The sequence below is a fragment of the Coenobita brevimanus genome, chromosome 55 (genome assembly GCF_032717465.1).
Source record: "Coenobita brevimanus isolate Jiangsu-jjx chromosome 55, ASM3271746v2, whole genome shotgun sequence".
NCBI lineage: Eukaryota > Metazoa > Arthropoda > Malacostraca > Decapoda > Coenobitidae > Coenobita > Coenobita brevimanus.
In genome coordinates, this window is record NC_137008.1 from 51,289,179 (window position 1) to 51,315,676 (window position 26,498).

At 42.8% G+C, this 26,498-nt stretch overlaps 1 protein-coding gene across 1 annotated transcript in view; it reads left to right on the forward strand.

Annotated features, from left to right (window-relative positions):
* LOC145401382 (uncharacterized) overlaps positions 1 to 26,498 on the forward strand; it is a 372,455-nt gene that overhangs the window by 139,344 nt on the left and 206,613 nt on the right. Inside the window, exon 3 of the mRNA XM_080273712.1 lies at positions 17,843 to 17,936. Within this exon, the coding sequence (XP_080129838.1) occupies positions 17,876 to 17,936 (61 nt within the window). The 5' untranslated portion in view covers positions 17,843 to 17,875. The remainder of the gene's footprint in view (positions 1 to 17,842; positions 17,937 to 26,498) is intronic.

Here is a 26,498-nt window from a genome sequence, read left to right on the forward strand (position 1 = left end):
TTTTTTTTTTTTTTAATGCTAGGAAGAAGGAACCAAAGGCCATGAGCCCGCAGTAACAGTTCCCTCCAAGAGAAAAACAAATACAATAGAGAGCCAAATTCAAGATCCGATCATTTTGAGATGCCTGGACACACTGCGTTTGAAAGACTGGAGATCATAGGCAGCAGGAAATACATATAGAGGGAGACAGTTCCAGAGCTGACCTGTTGCATAAATGAAAGACTGGGAGTAACGGTTAACTCTTGCATTAGAGAGTTGGACAGAAAAAGGATGAGAGTTTGCTGCCAGACGGGTGCTACGCGCCCGTCGTAGAGGTGGAGGAATGCATGCAGACAGTTCAGAGGAGCAGTGACCATTAAAGTAGCGATAGAAAAGAGATAAAGATGCAGCAGTGCGGCGAAGAGACAAAGGTTGAAGGGAGTCAGTAAGAGGAGGAGAGTTAATGAGACGAAAAGCCTTTGACTCCACCCTATTGAGAAGAGCTGTATGTGGGGAGCCTCCCCACACATGAGAGTTGTACTCCACACAGGGGCGGATAAAACCCCTGTATAGAGTCAACAATTGTGCAGGGTTAAAGAAAGATCGGAGTCGGCTTAGCACACCCAATCTCTTGGAAGCAGATTTTACAAGAGATGTAATATGATCTTTCCAAGATAAGTCCTGAGTAAATGAAACCCCAAGCATGGTCAAGGATGATGCAGGATTAAGCTGAATATTATTAAACATTAATGGGTATACCTGTGGAAGATTTTGTCGGGTTACCCACCTCTCTCTCTCTCTCTCTCTCTCTCTCTCTCTGCTAAAAGACGATTTTTTGTTTTCTCTTCAGAACTGCATAATATTGTATGGTAGTAACAATGATAGAGAGAGAGAGAGAGAGAGAGAGAGAGAGAGAGAGAGAGAGAGAGAGAGAGAGAGAGAAACTCTGCGGTAATCACACTCCATATTTCAAAACCAGTCTCTAACATATCATTCCCCTATTATATTATAATATTCAGTCTTATAATATGTGGACAAATAAACACATAATTTTTTTAATTTAATGTTTTTCTTGAAGTTTTACCCGAAATGGTCTTACGCGTCATCAAAAAAATTATACCGGTAATGTTTAAACCTCCATGTCACCGCTATACGTCCACCTCAGCATTCCTTAAAAAGATAAATAAATGAAATACCAGTTTATCAGTAATGCCGACTTTCTTGCCCACCATCAACCCACCAATACATGAAGTAGAAGAAAAATGGTCTGTTAAATATCTGGCATTGAATTCTCAGCACAACAGCCGCAATAGCACCTTTAATACTCTTACCTGTGCCTCCCGTAACACACCTGTCAGATGCTAAATACCTGTACTGTATAGCATTGTGACACGAAGGTAATATCGACAGTAGTGACATTTCATAAACACTTAAGAGCTCCAACTGATATCTCATTAGACATTCATACTGCGTTAATGTTTCGTTAGTGCCGAAGGACATTGACAGAAGAAAAGTAATAATAATAATAATGATAATAATAATAATAATAATAATAATAATAATAATAATAATAATAAACCCAGCTCTTTGACTCTGCTCTTAGATCGGAAGAGGTAAACTAGACAGACAGACAGACAGATAGATAGATAGATAGATAAGTGCCCGAAATAAAGGTAACAGGTAATTAATTAAGGTGTATCAATGTGTAGCCCCGTAAAAAGCCCTGTGTATCTTCCCGTTATTCGAGGCACACACACACACACACACACACACACACACACACACACACACACACACACACACACACACACACACACACACACACACACACACACACACACACACACACACACACACACACAAACTTGACAAATTAATAACAGTGAAAGGCGGGATTCGATAAATGGCCCCGCGGGATATCAGTCCACCGAGAGCAGTATTCTAGGTGACTTAGCTTACGATGGATCTTATGTAGGACGTAGGAGAGGGATATTATTTAAGTCTCAAGGCTAACCCACACGAAAAAAATAGTTGACCGTCTAAGCCTGATTTGATTCATGCGTTCCCCTCTTGGTGGTAGCTTGAAAAATAAATAAATAGATAGATAGGTAGATAGATAGATAAATAGATAAATGTGGAAATAATTTAACCCCTTCATGCCGTGTAGGAAATAATGCTGAAGACCAAAAGCACCATAATATAGGAAGGAATAATGAAGACCTTATCAAAAAAACCCAATTCGAAAAAAAAAAAAGAAAGACTGGAGATAGCAAAAACAAAATGGATATAAATGAAGCCTATATCTATCGCCGCAGGTAAAAAAAAAAATCTAAGTTAAAAAAAAAAAATCATCAGGAAAGGGTTAAAAAAAAAATGTAACTCTTTGGTTCGAAATGAGCTTTTTTGCGCTGCCCTGACTCACGGCGAGGTAAAATGAAGGATCCGGGGGGTGGACGGAGCGCATTAGTACGATTGCCACAGAAGCGAAGTCCTTCACACGAATTTGCTGAGGCGGAGTGCAGATCAGCGGGTCATGCAGCGTATACTCCTTTCACTGCAACTTGGCTTAAAAATTTCCATCCCTGGGTGTAATGCGAGCTATACTCCTTTCACCATAACCTGGCTTAAAATTTCGCTCCCAGGGGTTTATGCAGACTATACTCTTTTCACTAAAACTTGGCTTAAAATCTCTCTCCCAGCACGTCATGGAAGCTATACCCTTTTCACTTCACCCTGGCCTAAAATTTCGACTATCATTGCTCAGTGTCTCTTTATTAGCATGAAGTGGAATAAAACTTAAGTCTAATATTAAGCTTCGACGTCTTTATTGAATACATTATAGCTACTACCAAGTTACTATAATTTAGCTTTAAGAATTTGACCTAGAAATTGCTGGGTTGTGAATATGAAGCAGCCTTAATACATTCACAGCTAGACGTCTGTCCTAAAGTGTAAATAAAAAAAAAGAAAAAAGAAAAATATGGCCTGTCGGTAGCAAGAATAAAAAATAAAATGAAATAAAATATGAAACGAAGGATATGAATGAAATACGCGAGACAGTGGAGGATGTTCTTTACGTTCTGCCTTATCGTGAAATACATGGGAGGGAATCGTGAAATGCATCAAAGGACGAGGTGGAAGGGTATGCGAGGGAAAGGGGAGGATAAGGCTTATATATATGATGCCCATCGACCACACGTAAGTCAGCTCTTGTTATGTCTAAATCTTCTCCTGGAATAATACCCGCAGTGGTCGTAACATCCAGGCCCTTATTTATATTATTGAATGTACAGAAGCAAGACAAAAACAAACTTTACTACTTTAACTTGGTCCAGATTTTCGTCATTTCAGAAGCTCATTTCACGTAGCTCAGTGGCGGAAAAAGACAATACCATGACTCTACATCCTTTCCATAGCACTTCCTCGTGACAAGCATCGCATTCTAGCGTTAATCTCTTGTTACAACTCAATATGCAAGATGGAGAGACCGCAATTTTAGGCCAAGTTAGAGTAAAAAAACGGTATAGTCCACTGGTTTGATTGGCTGGAAAATCGAACTCTGGCTTATTTGGTTGTTTCCTGGATGTGCTAACCAGTGCATGACCAGCTCCCCTATTTTAAAGAAATCTGATAGCAATGGAAATTTAACAGGACATTTTTCTCAAATTGGCAGTGAAGTTAGCAGCAAAAAATGTTATAAATGCGACTAATAATGAGTACTTACTGAATATTGGCCAGTGAAATGAGAACTTAAATGTATATGAGCCAGTAAACATGGAAAGCAGACGTGGATGATTATGGCAAGTGGCAGATAGACGCGGATGATTATAGCCAACGCTCGTATCGCCCGCTGAGAGGAGAGGGGAAGAGAGAGAGGAAGAGGGAGAGGGAGCTGAGTGGAGACGAGGTTGAACTGGAGCTGCATTAGTGATCATTAGAAAGAGAGGGAAGCTTTAGTGGAGGTGGAGGGAGTGAGGGAAATGTGGAGGAGTGTGTTGGTGAATGATTTAGCGTGGACGGAAGGGGAGGAGAGGGAATATGTAAGGGAGATTGGCAGGAGAGTTGGGTGAGAGAGAGAGAGAGAGAGAGAGAGAGAGAGAGAGAGAGAGAGAGAGAGAGGGAGAGAGAGAGAGAAATTGCAGTAAAATTACAGAATAAATAATATAGAAAGTGGGTATAAACAGTGACTGGTAATTGACATGTTCAAGATCACAAAATAAATATTACATTACGTTAAAAGCCACATTTATTAAAGAATTATCACAGAAACACAGCATAAATGCCTTAAATCCACTTCCTCCTCTTACTTATTACTCCCTCCTCTTTCATCCTCCTCTTGCTTCATCTTACTTCCTTCTCTTACCCTCACTTCTTACTTCTTCTTTCCCTTTACTTCCCACTGTTTCCCTTTCCTACCTCTTCCTTTTACTTTTTCTTCATAGTACCTCCTCATACTTCTTCCTCTTGCCTCCTCCTCTCCCGTCCACCTTGTCGTAACCTTCTTGTCGTGAACTTCCTCATCTTATGGTCCTCTTCCTCATCCCCAGGTTCTCTTCCTCGTCCCCTGGTTCTCTTCCTCGTCCCCTGGTTCTCTTCCTCGTCCCCTGGTTCTCTTCCTCATCCCCAGGTTCTCTTCCTCGTCCCCTGGTTCTCTTCCTCGTCCCCTGGTTCTCTTCCTTATCCCCTGGTCCTCTTAATCATTCCCCGATCCTCTTCCTCATCCCCTGATCCTCTTCCTCGTCCCCTGGTCCTCTTCCTCATCCCCTAATCCTCTTCCTCATCCCCTGATCCTCATCCTTTGCTCATCTCTCTTGAACCTCTGTCACAACCTTGCTCTCACTCCCTTTCATCTGCCTCCGTGAACCCTGTGGACTGAAGGATGAATGACCCCTATCCTACAATCCACTATCCTTTTTTGGGGAGAAGGGAGAGAGTTGAGGGACGTTTGAGTAACCAAGGCAGTTCCGCCGCCTGGTTATATCGGTGCCACCACTTGAAAGCGTCCCTCACCAGCATCCTCATCTGTCCTATAACACACACAGGTCCTTTCCATATCTGCAGCACATGAACAACCTTTATCATCACTTCTACTTTTCCATCCTCTCTTCCCTTGTAAACCCCCCCCCCAAAAAAAAAAAAAAAAATCAGTAAATAAAAATCTTCCGTGGAAGTACCTTCTAGAATTTTAATTCAGAGTAATTTTTTTTTTTTTTTTTTGAAGGAGTTAGGTATAGCCCTCATCAGATTTAGCCTTCATTAAAAATTTTTGGAGAAGGTTGGGGGAGGCCTTTGTTCAGTAGTGGACTTGCAATGGCTGATGATGATGATGAGGATGATGATGATGGTGATTATAAATGCTGGGTGCGGAGGGTGAGAGGTATGAACGTTGAGGGTAGAGTTACTTGAGGCCAGGTCATAAAGTGTGACCTGAGGAATAAGGGGCTGAATAGGGAGGCTGCTAGAGATCGAGCAGCGTGGAGAGCCCCCAGTAGGTGACCAAGGTAGACGACGAAACGAAACGAAACTAGATTGCTGTCTGAGCGTTAAAAAAATCTTCTTAAAGGAGCTTGAATTAAACATGCATGGCCTCCTTATGATGATGAGATTAATCACTACTCTCAAAGGACGTCTCAGTTTATTAAAGTGCCTTAAGACGATTTTATTTTAGATTGGATCCCTATTGGTGGTGGGGTTAATGAAGGCTAATCCCATCCCATCGGTCTGAAAAATCCCTACAAAGCTGAATAATATCGTCTGGCGGTAGGAAAATTATAAAAAAAAACGACGACATCGTTTTGTGGAGGAGGGGGCGCCATCTTGTTTTCCTCTCCTTATCTTCAGCTCATAGAATTAGATATCACTGAGGTAGATATAGATAGTCATAGCTTTCTTATAAACAACAGCCTCGAGAGAACTATTGAGTCTTTTGCCGTCTGCTTTCCTTCGTACTCCTTTGTATTCCATTGTACTCAGGTGCTAATCCCCCAGTTGGCTTGCGTGTGTATCCAGGACTGGGCGAGATACAAACAGATACGAACAATCCGTGCTGAAGGGATAGTTTATAGACCCAGTTCTGCGAACCCTCAACAGTTGAAGGTGCACCGATGTTGTAGCCATTCACTCATACAATAGAGTCACCGAACCCGGGAGAAGGACGTGGGTTGTATTTGTTGGTGCGTGGATGGGTTAGTACTATTGACAGCAAAAGTTCTAGGCCCTTATTCTAGTCCCTAGCACCTCTTCCCGAGCGACTTATTCTTGGTTATGGCTGGTTAATATCCTCTTGTACACGTTATCTGTGCAGTGTGGCGATAGTGGAATGATTTATGTTTTTCGGAGATAGACAGTTAAGGTATACCAGACAAAATAAGTTGCTTAGGAAAAGGTGTTAGGGAGTTTCCTTACCCGACGAGAATACGGACCCTAAATGTCTCTCCTTGTCTCTCGGTGGACTTTTAAAACGATGATGCAGTGATGAGTTAACATTATCGAAAACAAAAATTATCTTCCTTTCTTTATCCGTGTACTATGAAATCAGTCCTGTATCGATGAGTTTACTATCTTCAGCCGCTGCTGTCTTCATAAATAGTCCTGTAGCTAGTCCAATATCACTTTCGTGAACTTTTAAAACAGGCGCCTGGAATACGTAAGTCAGTGCTATCGAACACAGAACTCCTCTCCTTTCTCGTGCATCTCTCTTTATGGCCTCAGACAATGGCTCTGGTGTAACAATGGCCACTTTGACAATTTAGCCATAGATCAAGGCGAATGAGACTTAGGAGAGACGAATGTTGTATAGAGCATTGCTAACCTGAAATTTTAGCTACTCAGATTAACGACACGCATAGAAACACAAGGGAAAGAAGTATATCAGGCCTCAAAAAAATATACATAGCCTCATTCCATTAAGCCTGGGGATCTGAGTACTTCCTAGTTCGTGCTCGTAGCCACCTAACACCTCTGCCATACCGATTTATTTTTGGATACGACTGGCTGATGTCATGTTGTGCGTCATTTAGGCAGAGTATGGTGATATTGGAATGATTTATGTAAGGCAGACGAAGCTGGTAAGATGTAATGAACAGGATAAGTCACTTAGGAAGAGGTTTTAGGGAGCTTCCTTTACGGGCCAAATTATGCTTAGACACACACTTATGGTACAACTTATATCACTCAATAAATAAAATAAAAATCTGAAGTCTTAGGTAAGCGAATTGACCTGAGGCATCGCTACTTATAAAAATTCTTCCAAACTCAAGGGAATGAATAGTTTGGTGGAGTGGTTGCTGGTAAATGATGCTGAGGGAATATGTCCGGGAAATGATGTGGGGATGCTGGATATTGTTGGCTCTAAGTCTGCGTTGATACAGGAGCCTCGTTATGTGTAAGACTCGCAAACAAGGCACTTAAGAGTAGTTAGGTATGAAGGGTACAATGCTGGCTGGGGCTCATATTGGAAGCACACACACACACACACACACACACACACACACACACACACACACACACACACACACACACGCACGCACGCACGCACGCACGCACGCACGCACGCACGCACGCACGCACGCACGCACGCACGCACGCACGCACGCACGCACGCACACACACACACACACACACACACACACACACACACACACACACACACACACACACACACACACACACACACACACACACACACACACACACACACACACACACACACACACACACACACTGCAGCTTCGTGGCTAAAACCTATACTCCAAGCTCATGAACTCAAGTACTATAAAGGCCACGTGAAGCACATTTTGACAAGATCTCTTTACCCCATTCTTTTCACTCCTACAACAGAAATAGGGACGTGGATGGTAAATTGGATGGTCGGGTGTCGTAATTTGGGGTAATGTTTGGGTGTTTTTCCAGAGTACACTTATACAGTTCACTACAATGGCGTCTTATTTCTCTATATTTCCCTTCCTTCCAGACTATTTTCTTGAGCTTTTTAGAAACGCAAAAAACTAAGAGGGCTAGATATTTCCTTCATTAACTCTCTCAGTACTACAGGTCTTTCATGACATCAGTAAATGTATCTGGTGGACCCTTTCCCTCTACCCCCTGCCCCCCCCCCTCACCTGCTTCCATGCTTTCCACTACTCCCCTGTCCCCCACTCCACCCCAGAGCCAGTCGCCCCCAACTCCTGTACCCATGCTTCACAACTCCTGCACCCAGTCTGTAACCCTTAACCCCCCCTATAAGCCTGTAACCTTCCTCTTCGTGAGTCTCCCACCCCCCACAACCTCTACACCATCCCCTACATCCCTGCTCCCCCATCCCTCCAGTCCGTGCCACCTTCCCCTTCAATCTATGCCCCCCTCCCCTCCAACCACTTTCTTTTCACCCTTCCAACCCATACCGGTACCCCCCTCAACTCCAACATATGTCCCCTCCACTAGAGCCCCTTCTCCCTTCACTAAAATCCCTGCCTGTCCCTCCCTAATACCTCTGCCTATTCCCTCCCTAATACCTCTGCGTACCCCCTCCCCAATACTTCTACCTACCCATCCCCACGGTCCCCTCTCTGTCTCATGGGGGGACGTCTGTATAGGTCGCCGATACCAAGCGAAAGCCAAAAACGGAAAGAATTCACGGGTTACACCATTCAGCACTCAAGCCTCTCACTGACCTTGCTTTTTCGGCGCCATCCAAAATAGGACCAACATTACGGAGGCCCTTGATTGCAGGGAAAAAAGGGACGATGGATAGAAAGAATGGTGTCGCATATCCGGCATTGAAAATATTTGTATAGTAAAAGAAATGCCTATCTTCCCCTTTCCGTTTGAAGATAATTTACACCTGGCGAAGCACAATGGGAATTATGTCTTTACTGATGCAGATCCGAAGTAATTCGACTTTTCTGCTGTGCATTCGTTCAGACTTGGGAAGGATATTCATGTCTTTTTCTGTACAGTAGGCATAAAAATCGATCTTTGTAATTTAATATCTTCACTTACACTTAGCGTAAAATTCTCATCATTTCCTCGTGAATGCTAAGCTGTAACAAGACATTAACTGTGGAATATGGTGCGAGATAATTAATAATGATAATAATAATAATAATAATAGTAGTAGTAGTTGTAGTAGTAATAGTGGGATGGATACAGAGCGATAATAAATATATATATATTTTTAATTTGCCGCTGAGCTACGGGAAATATGCTGCAAAAGGATGAAAATCTCCGCCTAGTGGCTGAACTGTATCCGAGTAATTATGAGACTGTTATCAGATGGTGTAAAAAATTGGCCTTTTTTTTAAAGATCGTATCACTTAATTTCAAAAGTCATTGTTCACTATCGAATTTTATCATTGTGCAGTGGTTCAGTATTTACGTCCACAGCCAAACACGAGATAGAACTTCAAACAAAATCGAGTATTAATTTCATCCATGTTTTATTGGATTAGATGGGGTACCGCATACGTCTTTTCTGAAGGCAATTCTTATTTTCAAGCAGCAGCCTACTATACCTTTTTTACCTTAACTTGGCCCAGATTCTCGTCCTTCTGCAACTTCTGCCACGTAACATGGTGGCGGAAAATGACAATGCTAGGGCTCTGCATCCTTTTCTCAGCACTTCCTCGTGACTAGCAACATATTCCAGGGTTTATCTCCTATTACAACTCAGTACAGTAGTTGAAATGGAGAGGTGGTATTATTAGGCCAAGTTAGAGTAAAAAATGTATATATAGTCCCTGCACCGTTTCATGACCTGAGAATACACTAGCTTCAAGGTGGATGCAGGTGTGTTAGGCAAAGATGAAGGTGAATCGATGTGTCAAATAAATGTTGAATAAAGCTAGATCTGGAAGATGAGGAACATGAGTCATAGAGAAGGATGTGAAATGGATGCACGAAGAAGCACATAACAAACCTTGGCACTCTTTAATCGGCGGAATAACTCTCTCACGGATGTATGTGAAACGCCTCTAAAAAATAATATAAAATCAGTGTACGGGGTGGTGGGTTTGCTTGTGGAGTGTAGCCAGGAGATTCGAAGGCTTGAAGTAGGTGTAAGTGGTGAAAATGACTGTGTGGCCTATTTAGTGAGATTGCACTTGGATAGTTCTCCCTCTCTTGTTTTCTCTGTCTTTTATGATGGTGATGATGATGAGGAGGAGGAGGATGAAAACATTATCCTCTTTCATCCAGTTCGCCACAGGTTTAGGGCCAAAGTTTTTCGGGTCAGGAAAAGGTGAAGGAAGAAGGAAGAAGAGATCGAACACACACACACACACACACACACACACACACACACACACACACACACACACACACACACACACACACACACACACACACACACACACACACACACACACACACACACACACACACACACACACACACACACACACACACACACACACACACACACACACACACACACACACACACACACACACACACACACACACACACACACACACAGAGCCAACCCACCCACATCCATTACCGCCGTGGAGAGGCCCCTTAACTACGCCCAACAAGCAGCATCACACACGCGGCGCCCCGGTAATGGACACGTAACTTGGCCCAGCGGAATGGCACCCTCGCAAGTTTTATATCTGAATATCTGCTCAATACTGTATTCGCCTCCCACGGCCTGGCTCCGGAGTGAAAAGTTTGTGTGGGCGAGAGGCGCGGCTGGATAGTGTGTCCCTGGGTTACTGGGGGACTACTGGGGGCTACAGAGACTACCGTTGCTTGTTCCGGTTACTGGGAGGCTTGACTGGGGCTGCTAAGTTGGGCTTGGACTACAGGTTGGGCTACTAACTGGGCTATTTTTTTTGAACAACTGATTGGGCTACTTTGGGGGGCTACTGGTTTGGGCCACTGGTTGGACTGGGGCTACTAACCGGGCTGTGGCTACTGTCTTTACCTCCGACTACTACCTTGGCAGTCAGTTGTTCTCTCTCTCTCTCTCTCACACACACACACACACACACACACACACACATACACACACACACACACACACACACACACACACACACACACACACACACACACATCCACATCCACTTCCCATAAACACACGCTTCTTCTCCTTCCCCCCCCACAGCATAATTCCTCTCCTCCCCTCCCCTCCCCTCTTCCCCTACACCCCACCCCACACACCATCCCTGCCTCTCCCCTCCCTCAGTCTCTTAATCCCAGCGTCTCCCCACCTTCCATTCTACCTTCTCCCCGTTTTTTCTCCCCCTTCCCTCCGTCACCGCCTCCCCGCCTCGCCTACCACTTTGCGTCCTCCCTCGGGCGTCCCAAAGTCCTTTCCTTCGTTCTGCCCAATCCACTTTGTTCTCCCAGTCCACTTTGTTCTCCCAGTCCACTTTGTTCTCTCAGTCTGCTTAATTCTCTCAGTCCGCTTATTTCTCCCAGTCCACTTTGTTCTTCCAGTCCACTTTGTTCTTCCAGTTCACTTCGTTCTCCCAGTCCACTTCGTTCTCCCAGACCAATTTGTTCTCCCAGTTCATTTCGTTCTCCCAGACCACTTTCTTCTTATATTCCACTTTGTTTTATCTCCCACTCCATATTGTTCTTCCAGTACACTTGTTCTAACCTACTTTCCAGTCCACTTTGTCCTGTAGTAGTGTGCTCCCTTCAGCTGAATGAAATCGTCTGGCAGCAACGAGGATAACAGAAAATTGGAGTCCTCGAGGCAGTAGTAGTAGTTAGTAGTAGTAGTAGTAGTAGTCCCAGGTTCATCTGAAACGTGAACACAGTGAACTACAGGCTTAAATTGTCCTTCTCCCGCGGTCCACCATCCTCCTTTCTTGGTGATAGAGAGTATGGGAACGTTTGTGTGACCTGGCAGGGGAGCGACCGGGATATATCGGTGCCACCCCGTGAAGGCGACCCTCTCCAGCACCTGTCCTCGGGGTGAAGGGACTAAGCCTACCCCCCCCCCTTCCGTTAAGCACAGTCTCAATGATGAAAAAAAAATTGACTGTCAGTAGCAAAAATAAAATGAAAAACAGACTTCAAATTTTTGGAAAGTGAAAATTCCAGTGAGTCATCTATTTTATTTTATTTATTTTTTTTTTTTTTTGCACCACTATAATTGTTTCATTAAAGGGGCAGGACTCTGGGGGATAAGGAGCTCAGTACTCGTATAAACAAAAAAGCGAAATAATAATAATAATAATAATAATAGTTTTACATTTTAATTAAGTGTTCCTTTTTAGTATAGAACATGTGAAGTGTATGGAATTTTCTTTATATTTAATTTGCTTTTCCTTCCTCTTGTCACGTTCAGAAAAAAAAAATATATATATATGGTTAGATGCTTTGTAAATGAACACCGTCTTTTTTTTAAGCATCTCATGGTGGGATAACTCTAGTATTCTATTCCTGCAGACGATTTTGTTCAGCTGAGATGGAGTCAGAGGAGCCTCAGAGTTTTATTACGGTCGCCATAACCCTTTCACGACCGGACCAGCTCTATCAGTCAAGTAGCTTCAGACGATTTTCCTGAGCTGAGAGTGAGTCATAGGAGCTGAGAGTGTAAATTTATGCGCGGCTAATTTCTCGGGGTGTTGTTTTAAGCGTCAAAATCCCACTTATTTTTCAGCACTTCAGAATGGGACCTCTTAATTAGGCACTACCCTCCTTTATTTAGGGTTTAATGGAAATGAAACCTGCCTGTCATTTCTCGAGCCGCACGGGAGAGAGAGAGACAGACAGACAGAGACAGAGACAGCGTGAGAGGGAGACAGAGAGAGAGGGGGGGGGAGGGAAGGGAAAGAAAAGGAGAGAGAGAGAGAGGGAGGGAAATGTGTAATTGATTTATATTAATTTATTATTTTCCGGAACAATACTGAGTGCTGTGGACCGCGCTACCCAGATTTTAATTATCGCAAGGCCCGTGCGTTTAGTGAATATCAAAAACTTTTATTATTGCCTACGGGATTTCCTTGTTTTATTTTGGCCACTAAGCGGGGCACGCACGCTGCACTATAAACATTTTCTCCGTGCACCGCCAGCCATCCGTCCACCTGCGCCCACCTACGCACAAAAAACGAGTCCCTTAGTTACGATTTGGCCAGATTTTCACTTACGCACTTTAACCAGCTGACATCAAGGCCAGTAGATGAAAGAATTGTATCCCTATTTTGAAAGTGTGTTTATTTTTAAGGTACAACAATTTCAGCCCAGCCTGGACCCTCTTCCTAGTCCAGACAACTTTGAACATAGTCTAAGAAACCCGTTCCTTAAGTTCATCGGTCACCTACGACACGCCATGGGACTGATCTACGTAATACACATTCATTCTGGCTTTTAGGTCCGGACTCTCGGCTCCCTAGCACTTCTTCCTTAGCAATTTATTTTTCATTCATTAATATCCTGCTTTTTGCTTCTTATATCTTATTAATGTCGACGTATATTACATGAATAACACACCTGAATATAGTAACGGAGCAGAACCAGAAATAAACCGGTAAGGAAGAGGTGTTAGTAAGTTTCCTAACCACATGAGAATATCACTCTTAGGCACCAACATGCATCATATCGCTCGGGGGTACGCTGGTGAGATGCCATTAAAATTCTGTGTGTTGGTACTAGTGGAGGGGAGGGGGGGGCCTTTATCCTGATTTTGGGGGGGGGGGCGTATGAAAGGCTGGTGAAAATTTTGATATCCACAAAACGTTAACTGTGACAGCCAGGATCGAACCAGCGACCATTCTCTGCTCATCCCCAGGTCTGTCCGCTCCACCACCACCACCTCCCATGTGATGTCTGTTCAGGTTCTTGATTAAAGTGATATATATATATATATATATATATATATATATATATATATATATATATATATATATATATATATATATATATATATAGGATTTGCTTTCGAGGGTTGGGTGTCCGGGAAGACTCTATAAGGCATCCCCATTCATCTGTAAGTACAATGTGTGTGTGTGTGTGTGTGTGTGTGTGTGTGTGTGTGTGTGTGTGTGTGTGTGTGCGCGTGCGTGTGCGCGCGTGTGTATCTTGAGGCACCCAGTACGCTCTTCACTTGCTGGCTGAAGAAAGATAGGACCTTTGGGATGCTGAGGATATAAATGATTAGGGTAGGATTTCTGTAGTTATAATGCTCTAAATAAACATCAGTAAAGGAGGTCGAATAAAATATCAGTAAAGGAGGTCGAATAAACATAAGTAAAGGAGGTCGAATAAACATAAGTAAAGGAGGTCGTAGTGTTGTGCCTATAATTACACCGAGGTACACTTGAAAGCTATAATCGGTATCCCTCCAGCAGGCAAAACCATGAACTAGTGAAGATTCTATTTACTCTGAAGGTGCGTAACAAACTCCAAAGTAGGGCGAGAGGAGGACGAGTGTAGACATTGGGAAGTCGATGGAGGATGATAGACAATGTGGATCCTTCGGCTTTTCACTACTGGAATATGTGGATTGCTTTCGTCTGTGTCCCGCCCGAGAGAGAGTCATGGTAGTTCCGTAGGCCAGACTCCACACCAGGCCTCCTCAAGCCTCACCACCAACACACGCACAGTCGTAGTACTCTCCTCAGCGCGGGTTAAGATGATCAAAGTGAAGCTCGTAATGGGATGGGGACGAGCACAGCCACCCTCGCGTCATAATTACAAGCCACGGCATACCAACATAGCACTGGTTTTAACATAGCACTGGTTTTAACATAGCACTGGTTTTAACATAGCACTGGTTTTAACATAGCACTGGTTTTAACATAGCACTGGTTTTAACATACCTGTGATTTTAACATAGCTCTGGTTTTAACATATCTCTGATTTTAACATAGCACTGGTTTTAACATAACACAAATTAAGATATAGCATTAGTGTTAACATAGCACTAGTTTAAGAGGGTGCGGTGTCTTCTTTGTTGTCGCTGGGCCTGAACTGTATCTCTTTCACTCTAATTTGGCCTAAAATTGCCATCTCTCCACCTTTACTGAGTTTTAAGTACAGATTAACACTGGAATATGATGCTAGTCACGAGGGATTGCCATGGAAAAGATGTAAAGCCACAGCATCGTCTATTTCCGCCTTTGAGCTACGTGAAATATGCTGCAAATGGACGAAAATCTGGGCCAAGTTAGTGTAAAAGGAGTATAGTCTTCCCATACTAAGCAGCACCTTTATCTCTTATAATCTGACTATATGATTTTTTGAGGATATTGCTTGCCTCTCGTGTTCCTCTGATTTTTTTTTTTACTGCCATATGTACTCGTTTGGGTATATCAGTTTTCTTGTCTTCCTCGTATGCATTATTTTGCTTAAGTTATTTTGTCTAGCTAAGGAGTTTTCACTCTAGTTCGTCAGGGGGTTGAAATACCGTCTCGATTAGCCATATAAATCTTCGAAATCCCTTTAACTGAATGGCACAGTATGGATTTAGCTTTGAATATAATGCCTAGATGTCATGAAGTATTAAAATCTAACCAAATCAAACCAGACACTGTTATTTTTCCCTGTTGCTGCTAGTGGCTTTGTTGTCTCCTTGTAAACACCAGCTTTGTCTCTCCCAAGCTGATTAATTATTAAGTCCTACAGCCTCTTCAGGACATTTCTATCCCTTACTAATTTTTCTACTTCCGGGCATCTGTACTTCTCAAGCTCTATGCAACAGTATCCTTCTATACTCTGTTTACTCTAACTTAGCCTGAGGTTCCCAACTCTCCATCTTGAATGCTGATTAGTAGGGACTGGTGAGTGCTAGAACATGCTTGTCACGAAGAAGTGCAATAGAAAGGATGTAAAACCTTCCTACTGTTTTCTTCTGCCATAGAGTTACGTGAATGAAGCTGCAAAAGGTCGGAAATCTGGGCCAAGTTAAGGTGAAAAGAGTATAGTTAAAGAACGTATAGTGTATCCAGTGTTGTTCGTGTTCATGGGTTTGTCTTCCCGTTCTAAGCAACTTTTTTGCCTCGTAGATTAATTTTTTTGTTTTATTTTTAGGCTATTAGTAGCAGTACCATCAAGCGTAATGGTCCTTCTATTTCTGTACAGTGAGGGATAAAAATTCGTCTAGTATATCACAACACCCACGTCACACCCAGGGCATGTCCGATTATTTTCCCCTTTGATGCATCATATCTAAGAGAGAATCATCTATGGGCAGGGAAACACATCACGCCTCTCTCACCCTAAGTTTTCGTAAGCAAAAGAACGTGAGACATAGAAGGTGTGTGATTAACAGATGACCCTTATATACCCCTACTGGGTCTGAGCTTGCCTCCTGGTTCTAAATTACAGCGATGTCTCTTGTAACTTGATTCTGTTTAATTTTAGCCTTCAGTACACTGGCATTGTTTACTTTGTCCTTGCTATCGTCAGACAGTTTTAGTCATCTTAGGAAATAGGTCCATCCCTCCCACTGTGAAGTGGTTATCCATTTACAATGACTTTATTTTTATTTCCTCTCAGTAAAGTGTCTCCGGACGATATTATTCACTGACCTCTCGAAATAAAGGTCTTAGATATAGCCTTCCTTAACTCCTTCATTACGAGGCCGGGGGAAACTCACAAGCCGAAGAAAAACCCTATTTGTTGATAGAACAAAACATACATCCTCGGGCTAAAGGAGTAAAAAGCACTTCCCAGTTATATACGCCACAAACCTGAAGCACAATGCATCAAGGAAGTGAGTAGCGGCCTGAATTACCGTCAGCGAGAAGCCACCGTGTCAGCTCCTGGGACTGGGAAGGTGCTGACACCCTGAAATTATGCCGAGAAAGTTGGCTTCAGGTTTCGTCTAAAGAGTCGTGCTGTAAGTGAGTTTGGAGATTTCTCGCAACAACAGGCCCTTGGCGCTTTATTTTTCACTCAATTCAACAATATTATCCTGTACTTAATTAATCTGGAAATTGATATACATAACAGAGAAGGGAATGTTCGAGCATAAAACGCAAAATAAATCACTATGGAGGTGGTGCTGCGAGGTCACTTACGCCACCTAGAATATGGACCAGAGTGTAAAGTGAGTCTGTATAATCTACATAACGGAGAACCAATTACTCTCCGAATATCCGTCGACCTCTGCACTCTTGTGTATTTTCTTCCGCACACCTGTCTTCATTTTTCTTCCCCACACCGATCCTCAACCCCTTCAGGCCAAGGACGTCCTTTGTAGTTCCTTCTTGCTGCCGCCAAACCATTATATCCAGCCTTAAAAAAGAAAAGAAAATGACTAATACTGAAGGAGGTTATTCGTTTTGTAGCATTCCCGTCCATTTCCAAGTCTCCTCTTCCTGTCATTATCTAATCCCCCCCAGTCCTCTAATCCCTCCAGCTCGAAGAAAAAGTCCCTCCTAAGCAGAGGAAAATCGTCTGGAGATAGCAGGACGAAAATAACACCTCTTGTCATGAGAGCAAAGGTGTCAAAATCGCCCTGTCCCTTCCCCCATCGCCTGTCTGGTTGATCTCCTTGTAGACGAGCGAGGAGGCGGCGTGTAAGTCTGGTTTTTCCTGCTGCGACACGGGCATCATCTGTGTTAAGCTGTCTTCCATGTATATTGCTTCACTGATATCAGGGGAAGGTGAACCCCATACTTAAGCTGTTACAAGACACACACACACACACACACACACACACACACACACACACACACACACACACACACACACACACACACACACACACACACACACACACACACACACACACACACACACACACACACACACACACACACACACACACTATATTACCTTTCTGTCTGTATCTGTCTATCTCAATCTCTTCCTTGCCATTCTGTCTATCCTGTCAGTCTATTTATTTATCAACCTTCTCTTCACTTCCTCCACCACTAACCTCACCTGTCTCTCTCTCCTTCAGGTGTAGCTCCAAGGCGTGAGACCCAAGACCCCCATGCGTGTCACCATGCTGACGCTCACCTGTGGGCTACTGGTGCTTCTCCTCTCAGGTCAAGGTAAGAGGGGGTTGCTGAAGGGTGAGGTTAGCTGTTCAGAGGGTGAGGTTTGAGGGGTGACATGGTGCTGGAGGGTGAGGTTAAGATGGGGTTGGTGGAGGGAGAGGTTAGGAGGCCAGATGATGAGGTTTGAGGGATGAGATGGTGTTGGAGAGTGAGGTTAAGTAAGATGGGTTTGGTGGAGAGGGAGGTTAAGGGGTTAGAATTCGGTGGAGGGTGACAGTGTTGGAGGGTGAGCTGAAACTGGTGACTTGTGAGATCTATGGGTTTAGAGGGTGTTGGAGGGTGAGGTTAGGTAGACTGGCACTGGAGGGTGGGGTCAGGTAAATTAGGGATCGGTGCTGGAGGGTAAATTAATGTGACCTTTTGAATTTAGGAAAGTTTTGTGATCTATAGGTAGTGAATTGAGTGAGAACAGGAAGTGGTCGTCTGCTACACCCAAACCACACACACACACACACACACATATATATATATATATATATATATATATATATATATATATATATATATATATATATATATATATTAGCCCCGTTTTCCTTGCTTAGTTGTATGTCATGTGTCAGTTCCTGGTTTTATAATTATACAACCAAGGTAAGTGAATGGTTCCAACTTAATTTTGACTCCATTTTTTTATACAGATAAATGTTGCTGATCCTACTGACTTGAGTTTCCCTTAATTTTGAGCCGTGTACTAACTCTGAAAATGACAAAAACAATCGGACTTCTCTCCTGCAGGGTTTTTGAGTTGCGGGAAAGCGAGTGGATTTTATTTTGCAGGAATTTTGTGCTGCTGGTCATGTTTTTTGTCGTGTTTTTATTCCCGTCGTAGTTTTGTCAAGTAAATTGGTCATAATCTATAGCATTGCAGTGAAAAGCTCATATCTGTGGCCTATATAACCCAATTCTGCTGACGGTGGGGAGCTGCAATTCACTTCCTACCAATAAACACATCTGTAAATTTTGCATTGCGTAATAGTTACGAAGACTTTCACCTCGATGTTTCTAAGTCTTTTGGGTGGTGTTCCGTGTGGGTGGTGTTCAGCATCGTCAACTGTTCCGTGCCCTCAGCTGTTCCGTGTCGTCAGCTGTTTATAGAAAGAGTGGATAGACGACGTGTGTAGTAGGGAGAGGCAGTTTAAGTTGTAGTGCCAATATTAACCGAAAGCAACATGCATGTTTCATGACTTCAGTTGAAAAGAGACAGTCATCAACTGCATAAAGACTATTTTTAACTGTATAGAAGCAGCGGTTTAGAGGGAGTGGCGAGAAAGATTGTGCCAGGTAGGGGCGGTGTAAGTTATGGTCGCAATATTGGAACTAACACTACATGCCTTCCATTACCCCAGGCTGTGTAGAGGAAGTGGTGTGCTTTATAAACTGTTTCCAGCGGTACAAAGATAGTGGCCTGCTGTATAAATATTGTTCTCAGGTGTATAAAGGGAGGAGAGGAATTTATAGAGGGTGTAGTCAGCTGTGTAGAGGGAGTATTCGCTTGTATACTGAGGTGGTTTGGCCATGTGGAGAGGATGGAGGGTGAAAGACTGACGAAGAGAGTGTATGTGAGTGAGGTGGAGGGGGAAAGAGGGAGGGGGAGGCCGAGGATGAGATGGAGAGATGGAGTGGAGAGGTATATGAGAGAGGGGGGTGTGAGTTGGGAGCAGGGGAGTGAAATGGCGGGGGACAGGGCGACGTGGAGGCGATTTGTTTGTGGCCACCCCAAACGGGATTGAGGCGTCTGGCAATAGATAGATAGATAGATAGTATAAAGTGAGTGGCCGGCTGTATAGAAGTGGACTGCTGTATGGAGGGGTTAGTTTGCAGTATATATAAGAAACTGCCGAGCCAAACTGTGCAAGGGAGGGATGGAGGGGGCAGTATAAGCTGTGTTCCCAATATTGAAACTAACACTACATACTTTCCTTACCGGTGGCATGAATAACACACACAGGGGCGGCGGAGGAGCTAGGTATTATAGGGAGTAAGATACACTGATTACAGGGGCTTAGTGACGCCTATAATAACGTGAAGAGCAGAAGGTGGAGCCTCACAACACCCCCCACCCCTTCCGCCTACACCTCTGGTACCCCCCCTCCTCCCCCTGGCTACACCACCTCTGCTATCCCCCCCCACTCCATCTACACCACCTCTGCTACACCCACCTGCTTCGTGGACTCTGCTCTTAATCCCTTTAACCTGAGGAAGTGTTTTTGAATTTTATCTTTGCTGCTTAAAGGGGAATTTTATTTTCATTTTAGAGGAGATGTATCAATATAGATGGGTAGATAGATAGATACACACACAGATAGATAGGCCTTCAGCTCGACGAATTTATTCTGAGCTAAATATAACGATCTGGTGGCGTTCAGCATGAAATATAAAGGACATCCACGGGGCGAATCAACTAACTTCAGGGAATAAACAAAATACAGCAACTAGGCAGCAGATTGTGATGTATGACTGGCCGATATACACACTTCCTTTAAAGCTTGTTTTGTGAATTACGCATGAGTGATTCAGAATTGCCTAAATCAAGTAAAGTTCTCTCTTTTGCTTAGTATTGGCCTCATTAATTTTAATTAGATTGAAAGACGTAATACGTGCAATTGAATATTCAGTGACCGTAAAAACTGGAAGGGATTTTGTCCATTAGTTTTGTCTTCACTGTTTAAGCGCTTAATTTTATTGCCCTGATATGCTACAAGAATCACTGACTATAAAAATAATAGTGTATTCTGTATCTTGACTTACAAACTTATGAGTGAGAATCTTTGGTTTTTATTTTATTTACATCTCTAACATCCGACATACCCACTAAATATGATGCCTTCTTGATAGTTTGAGACGATGCAAATGTAAAAACAATTGTGTGACGCCTTTGCATGGACCGTATTTCACACCAGCCCAAAAATATACACAGTTTGTTTCGGTATTTGCTATTATCACTACGCCTGCTTCAGCCACTTTAAATATATTTGCATAATAAAAACATGGACCCTTCAGATTCCGTGCTCCAGAGGAAGAGGTTACTCTTGCTTTCTCAGATTCGGTGGAGAGTCTGCAGTGTGTGACCTCCACCTCACTCCCTCACACACTCAGGCATCAGTGTGACATCCCTCTCAGTCTCACACTCGCCTGCAGTAGTGTGATACCCCTCTCATTCTCCTACAACATGTCTATCCCACTCTCACACAGTCGCACATTGTCTTGCACCATATCGCTGTCACCGTCTGACGCTCAGCTGCAGCAGTATGATATTCCTCTCCATCTAACACTCTACTTGTATACCCCTCACACTCTCTTACCCCGTACCCCTCAAGCTCTCTCACTCTTTACCTCCCTCACTCTCTCACTTTGTACCCCCCCTCGCTCTATAGCCCTCTCACTCTCTCACACTCTCAGTCTATACCCCCTCACTCTCTCACTCTCTATACCTCTCTCACTCCATATCCCTCTCACTCACACTCTCAGTTACAGGTATGAATAATGTCACAACCTGGCCTCTCTCGCTGTCACTAATTTCACCTGCACTGCCCATGAGCCCTGCAGAGAGAGGGAGAGGGTTAGTTAGGAGTCTAAACAGAGGGGTTTCCTCAGTGTTTGTCTGCACTGATTCTCCATTCTGTTAGATCTCACGAGCAAACAAACAGACCGCGCCCTAACAAGGAGGCGGGACCGAGTAGATCAACAGAGGCCTGGAGACACAGCGCCCGTCTTCACTGCTACCTATCACTGCCCTGTGCTCACTTACACTGCAGCCTATCACATCCACACTTCTCACACTGCTACACGAGCTTATTATCTAGTACTCACACAGCCGCCTGCACCGTCTTCCAGTCTACGCTGTTACCTATTATTAACACATGTGCTCGCCTGTACAGCTTTCCACCACAGCTACGTGTAGTACTTAAACTGCTATCAATCACATCCCTCACACAACGCCTACACCTGTCTTTCACATACACGACCTTCCATCGCATTTACGTTTCACAGACTAACAATACATCGATTCCTCATCCCTTACAATTTATTTATTTATTTATTTATTTAACAAGTACTGGTTTGCTGCGTGAATATGCTATACCTGGCGTTTACCTGCATACGAACTTAACTTGCAGGTAAATAAGTGCAAGATAATAAATAATGATGTACACTTGATCAAGAAATTATCGATGCACACTATTGAAAAATGCCCCATTTTTTTTTTTTTCAAGCGTTGTTATACCTGGTCTCCCAAGAATTATATATGTGGCTTGTTTGCGTCATTTTATGGTTCGTATATATTTTTTTATTATATACAAATTCAAATGACAATAGGTTAATCTTCTTTGGAATTCATATGCTGTATTGATAATTTCGGATAGCATTGTGCCCCATTTGTGTGATTTTTTTTTTTAAATCGAGTACACATGAATTTGTGCTTCGTTTTAAAGAGCTGTGTTGTATAGGTGTCTTGTTTTGGCAGTGCAGTGAATTGTTTTAATGGAAGAATTGTGGAAACGTTGCTCATTGAGAAGAAACACCATTTTCATTGTGAGTATAATATTCTTGCTACGTTGCAATGTTGCATAGATCCGCGTTCACTCCCCGCCGATGTGACAGGCTCCCACGATTGCCGGTCCGGCCTACCCCCCCTCCTCCGTAAACACACACACACACACACACACACACACACACACACACACACACACACACACACACACACACACACACACACATACACCCTCCTCCCACACATACACTTATCTGCCCGCCACAAACCTACACATACCCCCCACCCCCGCTACACACACCCACCTTACACATACATACAAACACAACGTACCCACATGATCACCACCAAGGACACTGAACCACGCACACGCACCAATCAGACACGAACTTCCCTCTATTGCCCACATAGACCTGCCCTTCTGCTGTAAATAAGAAAGGAGGTCTGATTTGTGTAATAAGATAGTGAGGATTATTTCACTGGTAGCGAGGAACTGAGGTGGGATTAAGACTCGTATTCTCGTCAGGTGAGGCGTCTTCCAGGTGAGGAGGCTCCCTAACACCTCCTCCTTTGCGATTTATTTTCCAAACTACCTCTGAACATCCTCTTTTTTGCTTCTTATATCTTTTTAATGTGGAGACAGAATGCATGGATAACACACAAGAATATAGCAACAGAGCAGAATCAGAAATAACTCGGTAAGGAAGAGGTGTTAGTAAGCTTCCTAACTGTACTGGAATACCGCCCCAAGGCTTTCGATAGGATGGAGCGTTGTTTGGATTTATGCCTTTTCTAGACCAAGGTGATAAGTTTAGGGATGTTTTTAAGTGACGGGGTTGATCAAGGCTGTCACATCTCTCCATTTCATAAAGTCTATCCTGTGAGGATGGAATATAAGACGTGTTATTTGGATTGTTATAATTATTTTTATCATTATTATTATTATTATTATTATTATTATTATTATTATTATTATTATTAGTAGTAGTAGTAGTAGTAGTTGTTGTTGTTGTTGTAGTAGTAGTAGTAGTAGTAGTTATAGTAGTAGTAGTAGTTATAGTAGTTGTAGTAGTAGTAGTAGTAGTAGTAGTAATTGTAGTAGTAGTACTTTTTTTTTTTTGGCGAGATATACGCACCTGTATTGAGAAAAGTCGGAGAAACTGAGACATCCTCATGTCATGTTCAACCCCCCCTAAAAACAAAGAGGGGGGGGGGCTTCGTAATTCACCATGGTCCCTTTATCACAATTGTTAAATCGCTTGAGAATTGGAAACAAGAATAACATAGAAAATATATCCTCTGGGTTAATTAGTATGATGATATGATATACAACTCTCAGCCCAAATGTCCATAGCGTAATTAATATCATTGGCTCCTCAGTAAATATTCATAATCTCTCCTAATCTCTTCACCCATCAATAAGTAAGTCTCGTGAGAAAAAAAAGAGAGATTGAAATAGGAAGTCAAAAAAGAGGTAGATATATATTAGTAAGGACCATACAACCATCTTAATAAAAGTTGCAAGTATCTTAAACACCCGCAGTGCAAGTCATAATAAAAAACTTCCTTAAAAAAAAAAAAAAACTTGCTAATCCAACCAAGAAACAGACGACCTTCTTGAGAAAAACTAAGAAGATCCTGGAAATTATTGTATGTCATCGGAGTGAATGGATATCAAGTCAAATCCAACCCTCTTAAGAAAAGTTACAAGCAGCTCAGACAAACCGCAGTGCAGGTCTTATCAGTGCCCCCGCCTCCTAAAAAAAAATGAATAAATAAATAAAAATAATCCTCCTAATCCGCCCCCGTCTCTTTACCCTGACAAGTCCAGCCCCTCTCGAAAGTTGCAGGCGGTGAGGGTAATCTTTGGCCTGCCTCAGCGTCAATCACTCCTCATTATCCATTCTGTTTGTGAGCCGGGGAGGGGAAGGGGCCCACGGGAACACCAAGCTGGGGACCCCTCTGGCTGTGGGGAATACGGGATGCGTTGGGGATCAAGATAATGCTTAGCCTGGGTCTTTGAAATGGTGCACTCCCCTTCCCTTCTCCTCTCCTCCTGATCCCCCGTTGACTTTCCCTTTTCGAGTTTGGAGCTTTAGTTTCAGATCTCAAAATTACCCTTTCTCCTCTCTTCCTGATTCCTCGTTGACTTTTCTTTTCCAAAATTTCGATTATCAGTTTCAAATCTCATAACCTTACACTAATTTTGACAGCGTAATTTATCACCAGAGCATTTCCTCAGTCTGACTCTGAAATTTGGTCCCTCTCTTGATTCCTCGCTTGTGGCATTACTGCAAGGCATAAATCCATAATACGTTCACACCCATTTTTTCCCCCTCTGTTCCGAAGCTCTAATCCACACACTACATATCACAGTATAATTATTGTGGAAATCAGTCTACGGAGCTCTGAATATCCTGGCTTAAAATACTAATCTTATTATATCGTCTTTACTCTGACTCGGCCTAAAATTACCATCTCTCCATTTTGATTCCTGAGATGCAGCAATAGATTTAACACTGGAATATGCTGCTAGTCATGAAGAAGTGCTATGCAACAGAGCAACAGATTTATCTTATCCTGACAATGAGTTACGTAGAATAAGCTGCAAAAGGACAAACACCTGGGCCAGGTTAAGGTAAAACAACTGTAGTTCTCAATTTAGCTCCTTTCACCAAGACAGCCGTCCCCCTGAGCAGAATAAAATAAAATAAATTAAAATAAAATAAAATCGTCAGAGAATAGCAAGAATAGAATTATTTTTAAAAAAGTCGTCGTCCTGATGAGGTTGAAAGAGACTGCTTGTAATCCTTGATCAGAAATACCTCGTCTCTGACATGAACACAATCGCCCTTCTGAGGTGAGACAGAAATAAAATAGGCGATAAGGAACTGAGTGAGTTTATGGAGAGAGAGCATAACAAGCAGCATAAAATAACGTAAATATAAGCAAAATCTTTACCACCAAAAATCTCGGCTGAATAAAATCGTCTGGGTGAAGCGAGACTAATGATAACCCAGTGAGCCCAATCTCTTATTTCCATAGCTCATTCTAGCCATTTCCAGACGATTTCATTCAGCTTAGGAAAGACTTTTCGAACTGGAGGGGTTAGATGCATCATTAATAAATCCCCCTTCAATTCGAGAGGATTACCCTAAGCTGAATAAAATCATTTGGAGGGCATAGATCAACTAAAACTTCCCCAGGATTAAGAGGGTGAAGGGAAATCTCACCAAATCTTTAAGAAAATCGTCTCTAGGAAGCAAGAATAATAATAATAATAATAATAATAATAATAATAATAATAATAAAGAACGCTATACTCCTTTTGCTTTAACTTGGCCCAATAATTTTTTACGTTTTTGCTCAGTGGGAGAATGAGACTACTGTGGCTCTGTATTCTTTTCAGAGCACATCTTCGTGACTGGCATCGTATTCTAGTGCTAACCAATCCCTACAACGCAGTACTCAGGGTGAAGAGATGGCGGTTTTAGGCCAGGTTTGAGAGAGAGAGAGAGAGAGAGAGAGAGAGAGAGAGAGAGTGTGTGTGTAACTAAAAAGACTAAATCACACAGCCTAACGCTCTTGGTTATTTAATGAGTGATTCGTTTTCAGTGGTGCCGTCAATACTGAATACATTGGCCTTTACGTCTTCTCTCACTTGCTGCTGCTTCTAAAAATCTCAAGGTCTCACGTGGAGCTTCTTTTAAAATCTCTAGTTTTCTCTGTACAGTCGTGGACAGAAGTTCGTCCACTATATGACCTCCTCAGTTTCTCTTCTGACAAATACTCCAGTGCTAAGAGAATTCCCTAACACTTCTTCCTTAGCGATTTATTTTTTTGAAATGTCTGGTTTATATAAGTTCTTACGTTATTTAGCAGAATATGAAGATACTGGAAGGCTTTATGTAACAGAGAAGAGGACAGTAAGGTGTAATGAACATTAATAAATCGCTTAGGAAGAGGTGTTAGGAAACTTTCTTAACCGACGAGAATACCTGCTTTGGTGTGCGTACCTTCGATGATTCACCTCTTCTGAGTCTTAATTTCCCTGTTGGTAAATATTC